Source organism: Panthera pardus, unplaced genomic scaffold, assembly GCF_024362965.1.
Source record: "Panthera pardus isolate Hobbes unplaced genomic scaffold, ASM2436296v1 HiC_scaffold_2, whole genome shotgun sequence".
In the NCBI taxonomy this organism is placed as follows: Eukaryota; Metazoa; Chordata; class Mammalia; order Carnivora; family Felidae; genus Panthera; species Panthera pardus.
This window is the reverse complement of record NW_026526765.1, coordinates 121,584,166-121,602,029: the sequence shown is the minus strand read 5'-3', so window position 1 is coordinate 121,602,029 and position 17,864 is coordinate 121,584,166. Positions and strand designations below refer to the sequence as shown.

The window sequence follows — 17,864 nt, the reverse complement described above, 5'->3', positions numbered from 1 at the left end:
TTTTCACTTCCTTTTTATGTTTTTATTTTATTTTTACAGTTTTTTTTATTCATTTAAGTAATCCCTACACCCAACATGGGGCTCAAATTCATGACTTGGATATCAAGAGTCACAGGCTACTCTGATTGAGCTAGCCAACTGCCCCCCTTTTCATGATTTTAAAATTATACAGAAATATTGCTTATGCTAGAGCATTTATTAATCTATGTGTTAATAAAATAGATGACATCTAAACGTGGCAATACTTGTAACTGGCAGTAGGTGAATTGGTTCCAAATGTGTAGTTGTTGGTGCCCTTATTGAAAATGGGACAAATAAAAGAGACTCTTAACTATAGAGAAGAAACTGAGGGTTGCTGGAGGGGAAGTGGGGGGGGGATGGGCTAAATGGGTGCTAGATATTTAGGACGGCACTTGTGATGAGCCCTGGGTGTTACATGTAAGTGGTGAATCACTAAAATCTATCCTGAAACTAGTATTACACTATATCTTAACTAACTAGAATTTAAATAAAAATGTGAAACATTAAAAAAATGACAATGGAACAAATATAAATGATGGTGGAATAGAATTCAAATTTACAGAAAAGCATAATCTTATTTCTTTTCTCCAAGGCCGTAAGAGCTCATGGCCCCCCAAAAAATGAGTAGTAAATTCCCGGGAATATATAAAACTATTCAAAATATGCACTTTTATTCTTCTTGGGGAGGGAAATATGAGTGACATCTAAGCAGATTTAGCAGAAATAAGATTCTTTGCATGATGGTTTCACAAAAACGGTGCAGTATTAAGTTAGGACTCTAAGCGTCGCTGTTCACTAATCCCGGCAAGGAAAGTAATGACAACTGAAGTAATATCCTCCAGCACAAAGCAGATCAGACACCATAGCTCTCCAGCTGCGCAGAAATTCTAATCTAAAACGCTTCGCATCTGACCTCTACTTGTTTACGGACCTTGGCTTCTAATTCAGAGAAGCACAAAAAAGTGATTGTGAACCTGCTCCCTCTACTCACAATCCCCAGGAAGTCCTTAAGGAGCCGGTCATGGCAGCTCTGCAAAAGCGCCGGCACCAGAGCGGATTAGTGGTACTCGTTATTCTGCTGGGGATTCTGGGGGGGCTCGGGGCCAGGCAGATCCGTTATTCCATTCCTGAAGAGCTGGACAAAGGTTCCTTCGTAGGAAACATCGCTGACGATCTGGGGCTAGAGCTCCAGGAGCTGGGGGAGCGTGGAGTCCGCATCGTCTCCAGAGATAGGATGCAGCTCTTTTCTCTGAACCTGCGAAGCGGCAACTTGGTCACCGCAGACAGAATAGACCGGGAGGAGCTCTGTGCCCAGACCGCGCAGTGTCTGGTGAGTTTTAACATCCTCATTGAGGATAAACTGAATCTTTATCCCATAGAAGTGGAAATACTGGACATTAATGACAACACACCCCGATTCTTTAGGGAAGAATTAGAAGTGAAAATTCTGGAAAATGCACCCCCATCCTCTCGTTTTCCACTAATGGAAGTCTATGACCTGGATGTGGGAATGAACTCTCTTCAAGGCTTCAAACTCAGCAAGAATAGTCACTTCTCAGTGGACGTGCAGAGTGAAGGTGATAGGCCCAAATACCCGGAGCTGGTGCTTGAGCATGCCCTGGATCGGGAGGGAGATGCCGTTCACCACCTCATCCTTACTGCTGTGGATGGCGGTGAACCTGTCCGCTCAGGCACTGCTCGAATTCTGGTAACTGTCCTAGATGTGAATGACAACGCTCCAGTATTTACTCAGCCTGTCTATCGTGTAAGTGTTCCTGAAAACCTGCCAGTAGGCACACCAGTGTTGTCGGTAAATGCTACTGACCAGGATGAAGGAGTCCACGCGGAAGTAATGTATTCCTTCCTGAGGGTAACAGAAAAGATCTCCAAGATTTTCTGCTTGAATGTTTTCACTGGAGAAATCTCCATCTCTGCAAATTTAGACTATGAGGATTCAAGCTTTTATGAACTGGATGTTGAAGCCAGAGATAGGCCAGGTCTACTTGACAGAGCAAAAGTCTTAATAACTATCTTAGATGTAAATGATAATGTACCAGAAGTGGTAGTTACATCTGGAAGCAGATCAGTTGCTGAAAGTATGCCTCCAGGAACAGTAATCGCTCTTTTTCAAGTATATGATAGAGACTCTGGACTGAATGGCCTGGTAACATGCTCCATCTCAAGAAGTATGCCATTTGAACTGGAAAAATCAGTAGACAATTATTATCGATTAGTGACCAATACAGTACTAGATCGAGAACAGGTATCCTTGTACAACATCACTGTAACAGTCACAGACAAAGGAATTCCACCTCTGTCTACAGAAACACTTATTTACCTAAATGTGGCAGATATCAACGACAACCCACCTGCCTTCCCCCACTCCTCCTATTCTGTCTACATCCCTGAAAACAACCCCAGAGGTGCCTCCATCTTCTCTGTGACTGCACATGACCCGGACAGCCATGAGAATGCCCAAGTCACTTACTCCCTGTCTGAAGACACGCTCCGGGGGGCACCCCTATCCTCCTATGTGTCCATCAACTCTGACACCGGTGTCCTGTATGCCTTGCATTCCTTCGACTATGAGCAATTCCGTGACCTGCAACTGAGAGTGACTGCGCAGGACAGCGGAGACCCACCGCTTAGCAGCAACGTGTCCTTGAGTATATTCATTCTTGACCAGAATGACAACACGCCAGAGATCCTGTACCCCGCCCTCCCCACCGACGGTTCCACAGGCGTGGAGCTGGCACCCCGATCGGCAGAGCCCGGCTACCTGGTAACCAAGGTGGTGGCGGTGGATAGAGACTCTGGCCAGAACGCCTGGTTGTCCTACCGCCTGCTCAAGGCCAGCGAGCCAGGGCTTTTCGCGGTGGGGCTGCACACGGGCGAGGTGCGCACAGCGCGGGCCCTGCAGGACAGAGATGCGCTCAAGCAGAGCCTAGTGGTGGCAGTGCAAGACCACGGCCAACCCCCTCTCTCGGCCACCGTCACGCTCACCGTGGCGGTGGCCGACAGCATTCCAGACGTCCTGACTGACCTGGGCAGCATCAGGCCCTCGGCCGACCCTGATGATTCGGATCTCACGCTGTACCTGGTGGTGGCGGTGGCCGCAGTCTCCTGCGTCTTCCTTGCCTTTGTGATCGTGCTGCTGGGACTCAGGCTGAGGCGCTGGCACTCGTCCCGTCTACTCCAGGCTGCGGGGGTTGGATTGGCTGGCGTGCCCGCCTCGAGCTTTGTGGGCGTGGACGGAGTGCGCGCTTTTCTGCAGACCTACTCCCGGGAGGTTTCGGTCAGGGCGGACTCCGGGGAGAGTCACGTGATCTTCCCCCAGCCCAACTATGCCGACACGCTTATCAGCGGAGAAAGCTGTGGGAAAAGCGAGCCTCTTTTGATTCAGGAAGATTCAGGTTTTTGTAAAGAGGAAGACTCCCTTGTTCAGGTGAGGTTATTCCTTTTATTGGTTTTATTTGAACAAGAACGTTTAAAATTTTCTTTGATCAGTGCTTAGTTTTCTTAGTCTTTGCAGTGCGTCAATTTTGAGAATTTTTAAAATATCAGTTGAACTCTATTAAATCTTAGTTTCGTCTAATTTCATGAAAAAAATCTTAATGTATGATGCAGATTTTCTTTACCTTTCTGCTGGCAAGCTCTTTCTGCCTTGGGTTTCGTTCATTTCTTTTGTTAGAGAGAGAGAGAGAGAGAGAGAGAGAGAGAGAGAGAGAGTGTGTGTGTGTATGTGTGTGTGTGTTCCTGCCTTGTGACATTTGTGAGATTCTTTTACTTTTCAAAATGTTTTTAATTTATTTTGAGAGAGAAAGTGTTTGAGCAGGGGAGGGGCAGAGAGAGAGAGAGAGAGAGAGAGAGAGAGAGAGAGAAATATCCCATGTTGGCAGAGCCTGAAGTGGGGATCCCTCCCACCACCCTGGGATCATGACCTGAGCTGAAATTCAGAGTGAAATCCAGAGACCCTCAATCAATTGAGCCAGTCAGGTGCCCCATGAGATTCTTTTTCTAATGTAAAAAAAAAACTGAATTGCAGCCTCTGTTAAGATCACTGTCTCAGTTTCCCCCGATTTTAATTAATAGCACGTGCTTTCTAAAATAATAGAGATTTGTGAGAGATATTTTCCCCCTTTACTACTTAGGAATCAAAAATTATTTTTATGAAAGATAAAAGTAATTGATCTCTGTAGCAGAGAAGACCCGATCTTTGGTGTTAGCCTGAATAACATTCCTGGAACTATTTGTTATTCATCTCGGGCCAGTCACAATATCTATAGTTTTTAAAGTAAAATTTAAATTAAAAAGACTTGTCTTCTTTACTTCACACAAATTCTGAGAAAATATAACAAAATAATTAAAGTTTTTTTCAACTATAAAGTAGTATAGTGAACAAGTATTTGTTGACATCACCAGTATTATAATTGTGATTGTTAACATGTTAACAAATGTAAGCATCTGATGCTGTATGCCTACTATAATGTCTTCTGCAATCTGTGTGCTTGATAGTACTTAAGAGTGCAAATGAATTTTTAAAATAATTTTTAATGTTTATTTTTGAGAGAGAGAGGAGAGAGAGTGCACTATTGTGCACAAGCAGTGGAGGGGCAGAGAGAGAGGGAGACAGAAGATCCGAAGCAGGCTCTGTGCTGACAGCAGAGAGCCTGATGCAGGGCTGGAACTCACGAAACAGAAGATCATGATCCCAGAAGAAGCCAGATGCTTAATCAAATGAGCCACCCATGCACCCCCGAAATGAATTTCTAACTATGCTTATTAGTGTCCACTTACAAGGATGTATCTCTAAAAATTAGAGAACTGAATATTGAATGGGAGAATGAAGGATTGATAGTGTTCAAATAAGAATTTAAATAATTTAGCATATTTAACCCACATAAAATAAGGTTTCTGTCATATAGAAACTCTATCCAAATATTTAAGGAAAGGAGAGTTGTCATTAGAAGAATTAGTCTCATTCATCATGGCCCAAAGGTGTGAATGAAACTGTGGTTTGATGAATAGAAAAAAGCAAGGTTTTGAGTTGTTGAAGTTGTTCTAATGGAAAATGGATTGCCTAGGAGGTAAGAGGTTCTATTATTAGCTCCTTTCAAAAGTAAGCTGTTGGCCCTGGAATTAATAGAATACAGGGGATAATATAATTGGACGAGTTGTTGACATACATAATAGTCAAGGTCTTTTCCAATCCTGAGCTGGAGGATTCTATGATCTGATAATGCAATAGATTGGCCACTTATGCTTCTAAATTGGGGGTTCACATTTAACATAAATAATTGAAAAGATATGTTGAAAATAAATGAGAACCTTCCTTTGTAACCGGAAATTGTCAGTCTTTTTTTTTAATGTTTATTTCTTTTTCAGAGAGAGAGAGTGTGTGTGCACAAGGGGTGAGGGGGAGAGAGCAAGGGAAACACAGAATCTGAAGCAGGCTCCAGGCTCTGAGTTATCAGCGCAGAACCCGATGTGGTCCTTAAGCCCACCAACTGTGAGATCATGACCTAAGCTGAAGTCGGATGCTTAACCAAGTGAAACACCCAGGTGCCCCAATCATCTCTAAGATAATATTGGGGCACCTGGGTGGCTCAGTCGGTTAAGCATCTGACTTCGGCTTAGGTCATGATCTCGCAGTTTGTGAGTTCAAGCCCTGAATCTCATCGGGCTCTGTGCTGACAGCTCGGAGCCTGGAGCCTGCTTCGGATTCTGTGTCTCCTTCTATCTCTGCCCCTCCCCCACTGTGCTCTATCTCTCTCTGTTTCTCAAAAATAAATAAATGTAAAAAAAATTTTAATATAATGTGGAGTTGATGCCTTTAAATTAGATGCTAAATGTATTCTATGTTTCCCCAAATCAGTATTGTGGTATTTACATCTCAGAGATTATTTTAGAATTATTTATTTCAAGATTCCAAATGTATATGACTAAGAGATTCCAGACATACACATTTTCAAATATGATTTTCTTGGACATTTGTGATATAATTATTTGATGGTTTTATTAGGAATTTAATAGTAAATAATTTTAAACAACTTGAATCTTGGGTATTGGTCATGGGAGTCAGATTATCTCATACAAGTATTAAGATTTGTTTGATATGATCTGAGAGTGTAAATGTTTTTTATAGCACTAATTCTGGATGATTTAAGCTACATCTTGAAAAAATAAAAATAAATAAATTACATCTTAAACCTGCATTGTTGTAAGCAAAGTTCACTTAACTGGGTTTTATGGATAGTAGGCTGGTTTATTTTATTCGTCTTATCTGTTCACTCACTAATGGGATAGTAGGATGGTTTATTTCATTATTTCCTTCTCTTACCTGAATTACCTATGACCATTTCATTTAAATAAATAAAATATTTTATTGAGAAAAACTATCAGATTCTACTCTCAATAATACTCATTCATGTGGACTGACCAAGTGTTAAATCCTAGCAGTCATGGAATTTGCTAAATTCTGACTAACTGAGGTTCTCAGACCTACATACAATACAGATCATATTAATAAGATAGGCAGTCTGAAATTTTAAGTACTGAATTTTGAAGCATCAGGAAGAAAACCTACCAAATTATTGGGCTAGTTTATCATCTTTGAAAACCACCCATCTGATGAAACTTCTGTTGAGGTGACAGTTGTCAATGGGAAGAAGTAAAAATCTCAGAGAGAAATGGAAAATACCTACATGTTTGCCTGGGAATGTAAATCTAAACAGAACTCCAAACAATGTTTTCTCAATAGAAAAAAAGTTCCATAAAGAAAGGAGAGACGATGAATAACTCGATGCCTAGGAAGTCAATTAGACTTTCCATACAATTTTTTCCATAGAATGTCTTATGCAAGTAAACAGATGAAGGTCCATTCTTCCTAATAACTCAATCAATAATAACATACTTCCTTTAAAACTATAAACTTATTTCAGTTTTATATGGTAAGCCTATGTTATATTTAACATAACTCATTGGTCTAGTAGAGATCTTTAATATTTAAATTTATGTGGTAGAGTAACTTAGAAAAATTGGTTACTAGAGATATAAAGCCAGTTATTCCCTAACGTATGCTTTATGTTCAGAGTATGTTCATAATCTTATTCATCTAGATCTTACTTATTTAGTTCCAAATAAGGTATCCAGAAGTAATAAGTTAACTGAGACTTTTTAAAAATAATAGAATAAGAAAGAAATGTGAGATGACACTGTGATTTTTGAAGTGTTAGGTACAAAAAAGATCACAACATTGGCAGCCATACTATTCAGACATAAAAGTTTTGTTTAAAAATGTCTGCAAGTACTCATGATCTTTAACGACTTTGCTTACGTCAACAAGAAGTTCAAAATTACTACTAAACAAATAGTATTTAACTCCTATTTATGGAACTAATCTGTAATACTCATATTGGCTCCTTTGAACAAAAAGTTATTCTCTCTACTTGGTGAAAACAAACATGGCTGTAAATTATTTTGATAGATTAAAACAGCATTTCATTCAAAGCATTGCCTATATTTTGGACCAGTGCCATCAGAAAGCAGAAATAGATTACGTAGTTAGGAAATCTCCAGCAACTAAGTTAAGCATTTTCAGTGCTACTTTTGATTTCTCTTCCTGGTGCTGCTATCCACTCCCCTATGGCTTAAAATAATTTACAAAGCAAGGTTATTTCTTTTTAAAAAAGTTTATTTATATAAGTAATCTCTAAACCTAACATGGGGCCTGAACTCACAATCTGAAAATCAAGAATTGCACGCTCTTCCAACTGAGCCATCCAGGCGCCCCATGAAGTAGGGTTATTTCTTGCCAGGTCTTCATTTCAGAACAGGTAACTCTCTTTTCTCTTGCAACTCTGTGGAAGGAACTTTATTTCTATAAGCTGAGAAGAACTGAGCCATCAACAATTCAGTTTTACTTAACATCAGTGGAAAAATTGGTACCTCTAATGATCTTCTCAGGACAGTTCTGTTTGTATGCTCAAAGGCTATCTGGAGGCCTATCTTTTTTCAATTATTCTAGAATAATCATCTAGAGTAGGAAGATTATTTGAATTGCATAACGAAGAGAAGCACTCAACATCCACTTTAACACTCCACAGCTAGTAGAATCTCTGCAAATTCCTGCCTTCTGTACAAAATTTCGTCTATAGCTGACTGTTACTGCTTGGGTTCTCACCTCATCTCTAATGGCACTTTTTGAGCATAAAGCATCAGCCAAGGCAAATGGTTTTCTTTTTTCTTCTCAAAACACTGGAAGTGATGATATTTGTATTCCAACGTATACTATTATATATATAATCAAGGACAAGGTAATTTCCTCTTATTTTTAAAATCATTAAAATGAAGGTATTGGACTAAATCATCTCTAAGGTTCCTTCCAATCAAAAACTTTATTAAATGACCTGTCTGTATCTTAAAGAAAATTTTGACTGAGTCTTATGTGGTAGTGTCTAGAACATAGTATGTGTTCAATATTAATGAATTAACTTAAATTTATTATACTGATGAAAACGATTTCTACATAACATCTTTCTTATGTATACATACACACACCTTTTCAAAATATGTTGTACTTTTTTTTACCTGAAAACACTACTTTTACTCCATGTTCAGTGAAGTGTGAGGTAGCACCCAACATCATTTCAAAGTTGCAGTGCAAAAGAGAAAAAAAAATGTAATTATCTGGAATTAATAAGCATCCATCATAAGCATTGTTGCATTATTTCATTTAACTGGAATGTATTTTTAAGTTAGATATATAGATCGAAGACATATAAATGGAAGATTTTTGAAGGATAAAACAACTTTCTGAAAAATCAGTTATCTTGCTTCAATATGGTGCAGTAACTTAGTAAGGACTCTGAGCGCCGCTGTTCACCAACCACGGGGAAAGTGGTGCAATAAGATCTGCCAGAGCCACCGAGATTTTACAGTACAAAGAAACATCAGGTTGAGACAAATTCTCTTCCAAGCTGCATCAAACTCAGGTCTCTATTATACTAAATTCCGGGCTTCTCTTATGAATACAAAGGATTCCACGCTGACACACTGGCATCCATAAGCGCAAAAGGAGATAGTCCAGTGTCTAACAAGATCAGCAGGACAACGATGGCGACTGTGAAGAGGGGTCGAGACTACAGAGGATTCATCCTGCTCTCCATCCTCCTGGGGACCCGGAGAGAAGCTTGGGCAGGACATATTTTCTACTCTTTGCCGGAGGAAACAGACACAGGGTCTTTTGTGGGTAATATCGCTAAGGATCTGGGCCTGGAGCCCCGGGAACTGGCAGAGCACGGAATCCGCATCGTCTCCAGAGGTAGGACACAGCTTTTCGCTCTGAATCCGCGAAGCGGCAGCTTGGTCACTGCAGGCAGAATAGACCGGGAGGAGCTCTGCGCTCAGAGTGCACGGTGCCTGGTGAACTTTAACATCCTGATGGATAAAATGAGTCTTTACCCTATAGAAGTGGAAATAATAGATGTTAATGACAATTCTCCTAGATTCTTGACAGAAGAAATGACTGTAAAAATAACGGAGAACACAGCTCCTGGGGTGCGGTTTCCCTTAAATGAGGCTAGGGATCCAGATGTGGGCACGAACTCCCTCCAGAGCTACCAGCTCAGTCCCAATCGTCACTTCTCCCTGGTTGTGCAGACTGGAGATGATGGAGCTAAATATCCAGAATTAGTGCTGGAAAGGGTGCTGGATAGAGAGGAAGAGGCTGTTCACCACCTACTCCTTACAGCCTCTGACGGCGGTGACCCACCCCGATCGGAAACCGCCCGCATCCAGGTAACTGTGGTGGATGTGAATGATCATGTGCCAGTCTTCTCTTTGCCTCAGTACCAAGTAACTGTGCCTGAGAACGTACCAGTGGGCACAAGATTGCTCACAGTACACGCTGTCGATCTGGATGAGGGAGTCAATGGGGAAGTGACATATTCTTTCCGGAAAATAACTCAAAAAATTCTACAGATATTCCAACTGAACCCTCATACAGGAGAATTATCAACTTCAGAAGGCCTAGATTATGAAGAGTCCAGCTACTATGAAATGGAAGTTCAGGCTCAGGACGGTCCTGGTAGCATGACAAGGGCTAAAGTAATTATCACAATTTTAGACGTGAATGACAATGCCCCAGAAGTGACTCTAACATCTGTAAGCAACTCAATCCCTGAAGACACTCCTCCTGGAACAGTAATTGCTCTTTTCTACCTTCAAGATCGAGATTCCGGCAAGAATGGTGAGGTGACCTGCACTATTTCAGAAAATCTGCCTTTTAAATTAGAAAGATCAATAGACAATTATTATAGGTTGGTGACAGCGAAAATCCTAGACCGGGAAAAACTCCCTGTGTATAACATCACACTGAAAGCCACAGATGGTGGAACCCCACCCTTGTCCATGGAAACTCACATCTCAGTGAATGTGGCAGATACCAACGACAACCCACCTGCCTTCCCCCACTCCTCCTATTCTGTCTACATCCCTGAAAACAACCCCAGAGGTGCCTCCATCTTCTCTGTGACTGCACATGACCCGGACAGCCATGAGAATGCCCAAGTCACTTACTCCCTGTCTGAAGACACGCTCCGGGGGGCACCCCTATCCTCCTATGTGTCCATCAACTCTGACACCGGTGTCCTGTATGCCTTGCATTCCTTCGACTATGAGCAATTCCGTGACCTGCAACTGAGAGTGACTGCGCAGGACAGCGGAGACCCACCGCTTAGCAGCAACGTGTCCTTGAGTATATTCATTCTTGACCAGAATGACAACACGCCAGAGATCCTGTACCCCGCCCTCCCCACCGACGGTTCCACAGGCGTGGAGCTGGCACCCCGATCGGCAGAGCCCGGCTACCTGGTAACCAAGGTGGTGGCGGTGGATAGAGACTCTGGCCAGAACGCCTGGTTGTCCTACCGCCTGCTCAAGGCCAGCGAGCCAGGGCTTTTCGCGGTGGGGCTGCACACGGGCGAGGTGCGCACAGCGCGGGCCCTGCAGGACAGAGATGCGCTCAAGCAGAGCCTAGTGGTGGCAGTGCAAGACCACGGCCAACCCCCTCTCTCGGCCACCGTCACGCTCACCGTGGCGGTGGCCGACAGCATTCCAGACGTCCTGGCCGATCTGGGCAGTCTCGAGCCCCCAGCTGACCCTGATGCCTCAGGTCTCACGCTGTACCTGGTGGTGGCGGTGGCCACAGTCTCCTGCGTCTTCCTCGCTTTTGTGATCGTGCTGCTGGCTCTCAGACTGAGGCGCTGGCGCTCATCGCGTGTGCTCCAGGCTGCGGGGGTTGGATTGGCTGGCGTGCCCGCCTCGCGCTTTGTGGGCGTGGATGGGGTGCGGGCTTTCCTGCAGACGTATTCCCACGAGGTCTCCCTCACCGCGGACTCCGGGGAGAGTCACGTGATCTTCCCCCAGCCCAACTATGCAGACATGCTCCTCAGTCTGGAGAGCTGTGAGAAAAAAGATCCCTCATTAACATCTATAGATTTTCATGGATGTAAGGACGAAGCAGAAAATATTCAGGTGAGTTCACTAATACATTTATCTTTACATCCTTGAGGAATTATATTTTGTGTAATTTTCTTTACTGTATTGTGAAACAAATGTTTTAAAAATGTAAGAGGCAAAAGCAAGTTAACCGATTTATTTAACATAGAACACTTATTGACATAGGTTTTGGTGTCATTTCCTTAGTGAAAGCCTATACAAGACTGTGAATAAGTGGACTGTCACATTTTTATACCTTCCATGTATTTTCCCTTCAGTGTTCTCAATTCATGTGTTTTATAAATGAGAATAAATTGTTACATCTTTTTCATTGCACTGGGTTAGCAAGAGGAAAATACAGCTCATACACCTTGTCAGGATTCTCTTTAGATTAGATCTAGGAAAGGTTCTTGAAGATCTTCTGCCTCCATATACCTCAACTTTATGACTTTGAAAATCTCAGTTGCTTCCTGACATATTTAAAAATTTTAACTCCAGTATAGTTAATATACAGTGTTATATTAGTTTCAGGTGTACGATATAGTGATTCAGCAATTCTGTACATCACCCAGTGGTTATCATGACAAATGCACTACTTAACCTATCACCTATTTCACCCATTCCCCTCACCCACCTCCCCTCTGATAACCACCAGTTTATTCTCAATAATTAAGAATCGGTTTCTTGGCTTCTCTCTGTCTCTCACTTTCCCCTTGCTTATTTGTTTCATTTCTCAAATTCCCATATGAGTGAAATCATATGGTATTTGTCTTTCTCTGACAGACTTATTTCACTTAGCATTATACTCTTGAGCTCCATCCGTGTCATCGCAAATGACAAGATTTCATTCTTTTTGTGGCTGAATAATATTCCAGTGTGTGTGTGTGTGTGTGTGTGTGTGTGTGGATATGGATATGTATGTATGTGTATGTGTATATGTGTATATATATCAAATTTTCTTTATCCATTCATCAATGGATACTTGGACAATTCCCTAGTTTAGCTAGTTTAAATAATGCTGCTGTAAATATTGGGGTATGTGCATACCTTTGGATTAGTGGTTTTGTATCTTTTAAAAAAATATTTATTTTGAGAGTGTGTGTGTGTGTGGGGGGGGTGGGGGAGAGAAGAGGGAGAGAATCCCAAGCAGGCTTTGTGTTGTGAGCACAGAGCCCGACATGGGCTCGATCCCATGAACCGTGAGTTCATGACCTGAGCCAAAATCAAGAGTCTGCTGGTCAGCCAACTGAGCCACACAGGTACCCCTGTATTTTTGTATCTTGAGGGTAAATATCCAGTGGCACCATTACTGGATAATATCTTAGTTATATTTTTAACTTTTTGAGGAACCTCCAACCTGTTTTCCACAGTGGCTGCACCAGTTTGCATTCCCACCAACAATCCAGGAGGGTTACTTTTTCTCCACATCCTCACCAACATTTGTCATTCCTTGTGTTTTTGATTTTAGCCATTCTGATAAGTGTGAGGTGTTATTTTGCTTCCTGACATTTTAAAGCATAATCATCTATTAAAGTTATATCCTGGTAGAAGGTTAGACTGATGCCTAAAGAATGGAATGTGTGTGTCAAGCTTCACTAAGACCTATATCAATGAGAGATAGGGATCTAATGCCACACTAAAGGTTATTGCCTGAAACCAATAAAATATGACATCAAATAAAATGTCATTTCAAGTTACACTTGTGAAATAAGCAGATATATGTTTTAAGACAAAATTTCGTTGTATTGTGTTAGCGGTACAGCCATGTGAAGTGTGTTTATGGGCTCTCCTAGTGGGAGATTGGGGATGCTTGTTTTATGAAACAACAATTTTGTATACTCAAGACCAGAAGTTGATTCAACTTATTGGATCTGCTAAAAAAAATTCAGTTAGAAATAACCCAATCTGGGGTTAACTACATTTATATTCATTATATAACATTTTACTAAAGCTCAGTACATCAGTTGATTAGCAACTAGAAGGGGTTGATTTTGTTTACTTGGACCTACTTGTTTACTAGGAACTATGCAAAATATTATTCCCTTTGTAACTTTGAAGATTGATATTACATTTTGTAACCAGGAAAATAATTCTTCAATAGGAAGGAGGGGGATAGGCTAACTCTTCCTGGGTATAGTAACCTTTTGGGTGTTAAATAAAAGGACTTTTTTCTAGCATAGTATTGTGTTTGGTGGTATTTTGCATAAATTGGGCTGTGCAATAGTGTGGAAGTATGTTTCATATATTTTGCAGTGTTCAGATGTACAATCAACTTGAGAAGACAATAACTGATACTTGGTGAGGCAGAAATATGATTATCAGGTATTTTGAAAAAGAATATCCCCAAATTCATTAGATACTTAAAAATATTTTTCAAGAAAGGAAAGTAACCTAAACTCAGTATGCTACTGCAATTGAATATCCTAGGGATTATTTTATCAACTGAGCTCATCATGTGATGTTCAATTTAAGCACAGAAGTGGGAGCCAGAACCTCACTGCAGTAGACCACGGTTAGTGACCTTGTGTTGCAAGTCAAAATATATTTCCCTGCTAACTTTCAACGTTGATGTTATATTTTATAACCAGGAAAATAATTGTGCAATGCAAAGGAGGAATAGGCTAATGTTTTTCCAGCTGTCATTTTCTTAAATGGGTGACATGTAGGTCATATGATACTACTATAAAGAAATTGCTGAAACTATTTTGAAAGAAAAGAGGGTTTAGAGGTAAATATAAATTGTGCCCTTTTAAAGACAATTTCAGCATTATTGATGCTTTCTGAAAAATTGAAATGAATCAGCATGGAGGTACCCAAAAACTAATGAAATCAGGAAAAACAGGAATAAGGAAAGAAGGATAAAACTTTACTCATATTACTATTCAAAATTACTGTATTCTGAGATCATTTAGGCCAAGGATGTGTTATAGTAATCTTTCTATTACAGTGCGGATTTGAGATGCATGTCAACATGTTGATTACCCTAAACCCTGGAAATTTGGGATAACTATATAGTTAATAGTGCAAATTAATCGTCATTAAATATATGAACATATAAAAATAATTTGTTCAGTTAGGCGCTGGATTGTGATTATTGCAGCTGGTTAAACTGAAGCAGCAGGGGCTGCAGTTTCCCAGTGCGGACTGTGGGCGCCGCTGTTGGCCAAAGTGCAGAGCTTGGGCACTGGCGATCTTCTCGCGCAGCCGCAGCGCACTTTCCCTGTATCAGGCTCTCTAGCTCGAGCCTTTACACAACTTCCTCCTCTGGAAAAGAGGGAACCCCGGCCCTCACGCTGGAAATATAGCCTGTTCGGAGCTCCGGACATCTGCAGCACAGAGATTATTTGTAATCCGGCGTCTCCAGGCCGGTGAGCAACCTGAGGGGAGCAAAAGGGATGGGGAGCGGCGCTGGGGAAAGGGGCTGGGCTGAGAGGCGGCCAGTGCTCTTTCCCTTCCTGCTGTCTTTGTTCTGCCCGGCGCTCTCAGAGCAGATCCGCTATCGGATTCCCGAAGAAATGCCCGAGGGCTCGGTGGTGGGGAACCTCGCCAAGGATTTGGGACTCAGCGTCCATGAGTTGCCGAGTCGACAACTGCGCATCAGTTCGGAAAAACCTTACTTCACTGTGAGCGCCAAGAGCGGGGAGCTACTTGTGAGCGGCAGGCTAGACCGGGAGCAGATTTGTGGGAAGAAGCCAGCCTGTGCTCTGGAATTTGAGGCTGTTGCTGAAAATCCGTTGAACTTTTATCACGTGAGTGTGGACATCGAAGATATTAATGACCACACACCAAAATTCACGCAAACTTCCTTTGAGCTGCAAATAAGTGAGTCCACAAACCCTGGGGCACGATTTATTTTAGGATCTGCCCATGATGCAGATATTGGTACCAACTCATTACGGAATTACCAGCTCAATCCGAATGATCATTTCTCACTTGTGAATAAAGAGAAACAAGATGGTAGTAAATACCCTGAGTTGGTACTAAAGATGCCTTTAGACCGGGAAGAGCAGAAATCCTACCAGTTGACCTTGACTGCGTTGGACGGCGGGAATCCATCCCTAAGTAGTACTGCCCAGATACAGGTCCTAGTGACTGATGCTAATGATAACCCTCCAGTGTTCAGCCAAGAACTATACAGGGTGGGCCTTCCGGAAAATGTGCTTCCTGGCACCACTGTGCTTCGAGTGATGGCCACCGATCAGGATGAAGGTGTCAATGCCCAGATCACCTTCTCTTTCACTGAAGCAGGCCAGATCACCCAGTTTGACCTGAATTCTAATACGGGGGAAATTACTATTCTAAATATGTTAGATTTTGAGGAAGTCAAAGAATATTCCATAGTTTTGGAAGCAAGGGATGGTGGAGGAATGATTGCCCAATGTACCGTCGAGATAGAGGTCCAGGACATAAATGACAATTTCCCAGAAGTGGTAATCCAGTCTCTACCGGATCTTATTATGGAGGACACCAAGCTGGGAACACACATTGCTTTGATTAAAATCCGTGACAAGGATTCTGGATACAACGGAGAAGTTACTTGTAAATTAGAAGGTGATGTTCCGTTTAAAATACTCTCTTCTTCTATAAACACCTATAAATTAGTGACAGATGGAGTTCTAGACCGTGAGCAGACCCCTGAGTACAATATTACTATCACAGCCACCGACAGGGGAAAACCGCCCCTTTCCTCAAGCTCCAGCGTCACCCTGCACGTTGGCGATGTCAATGACAACGCCCCAGTTTTCCCACAGCCTTCTTACGTGGTCCACGTGGTTGAGAACAATCCTCCTGGAGCCTCTATCGCCCAAGTCAGCGCCTCCGACCCCGACCTGGGACCCAACGGCCGCGTCTCCTACTCCATCGTGGCCAGCGACCTGGAGCCGCGGGCGCTGGCGTCCTACGTGTCCGTGAGCGCGCAGAGCGGCGTGGTGTTCGCGCAGCGCGCCTTCGACCACGAGCAGCTGCGCGCCTTCGAGCTGACGGTGCAGGCCCGCGACCAGGGCTCGCCCGCGCTCAGCGCCAACGTGAGCCTGCGCGTGTTGGTGGGCGACCGCAACGACAACGCGCCTAGGGTGCTGTACCCGGCGCTGGGGCCCGACGGCTCGGCGCTCTTCGACACGGTGCCGCGCGCCGCGCAGCCCGGCTACCTGGTCACCAAGGTGGTGGCGGTGGACGCCGACTCGGGACACAATGCGTGGCTGTCGTACCACGTGCTGCAGGCCAGCGAGCCCGGACTCTTCAGCCTGGGGCTGCGCACGGGCGAGGTGCGCACTGCGCGTGCTTTGGGCGACAGGGACGCGGCCCGCCAGCGCCTGCTGGTCGCCGTGCGGGACGGGGGACAGCCGCCCCTCTCTGCCACCGCCACGCTGCACCTGGTTTTCGCCGACAGCCTGCAAGAAGTACTGCCGGATGTCAGCGACCGCCCGGAGCCCTCTGACCCCCAGGCCGAGTTGCAGTTTTACCTGGTGGTGGCTTTGGCCTTGATCTCAGTGCTTTTCCTCACGGCAGTGACTCTGGCCATAGCCTTGCACCTTCGTCGCTCCTCCAGCCCCACCACCTGTGGCTGCTTTCAGTACAGTCTCTGTGAAAAATCAGGACCTGTGATTCCTCCCAACTACAGTGAAGGGACTTTGCCTTATTCCTACAATTTGTGCGTTGCGCATACTGGAAAGACGGAGTTTAATTTTCTAAAGTGCAATGAGCAATTGAGTTCAGAGCAAGACATACTTTGTGGTGATTCATCCGGGGCCTTATTTCCACTTTGCAAATCCAGTGAATCAACCTCCCATCTGGTGAGTTTCTTTTAAGCATAACCTGCTTCTTACAATCTATCCAATTCTTTATATTCATAGGAAAAGATACAATTTGTAGATCTAAACGTTTCTTTAAAAAGTAAAAAAGCTGTCATACTATTCTTCAAGGAAAGTTGAAATAGGAGCAGTTATGTGTCTTTTAGGGGTGTCTTACCAGGCTCAGATCTACAAAGCAGTGAGAGTGTGGTTTTATCAACAAAGGGAAGGAGACGATGTTTTATAGCCTATCTCCTAAAAGCTAATGGGACTTTTTTCTAAGTTTTCTTCTTCTTACCTAATATATTAATTTTTTAACTTGGACATTGTGTAAATGTAAAAGTGGACAGGTATTTAAATAAACCTTTAACAAAAAAAGTTAAGCTAAAATTAGACATTTTTCTTAACTGATTTAACTGTTGTGTCGTTTCTTGTATTTACTCCCCTTTGTTTCAAAACCTTCTGGAATAAGGTATCTTAACATGGATTGTTATGTAGATAGACACATTGCAATTGTGTGCAATGAACTGTGTGTGTGTAAAAGCATTTTACTTA

The 17,864-nt window shown here is 42.9% G+C and overlaps 1 protein-coding gene and 1 long non-coding RNA gene across 14 annotated transcripts in view; one reads left to right on the top strand and one right to left on the bottom strand.

The window, feature by feature from the left end:
* Positions 1-17,864, top strand: part of LOC109252202 (protocadherin gamma-C4) — a 175,000-nt gene that overhangs the window by 52,008 nt on the left and 105,128 nt on the right. The window contains exon 1 of one of the 13 annotated variants that reach the window (XM_053907398.1): positions 392-3,466. The exons of 10 other annotated variants lie outside the window; for them this stretch is intronic. In XM_053907398.1, the coding sequence (XP_053763373.1) occupies positions 1,043-3,466 (2,424 nt within the window). In that variant the 5' untranslated portion in view covers positions 392-1,042. Of the gene's footprint in view, positions 1-391; positions 3,467-9,135; positions 11,557-14,633; positions 17,313-17,864 lie in introns of those variants that run through there. 2 more of the 13 variants (XM_019424479.2, XM_019424484.2) reach the window with 2 other exon arrangements.
* Positions 8,988-16,394, bottom strand: LOC128778308 (uncharacterized). The gene is made up of 3 exons (XR_008423868.1): positions 16,281-16,394; positions 11,209-11,483; positions 8,988-9,484 (listed from the first exon to the last, which is right to left on the bottom strand). It is a non-coding gene; the product is annotated as an uncharacterized LOC128778308 (long non-coding RNA).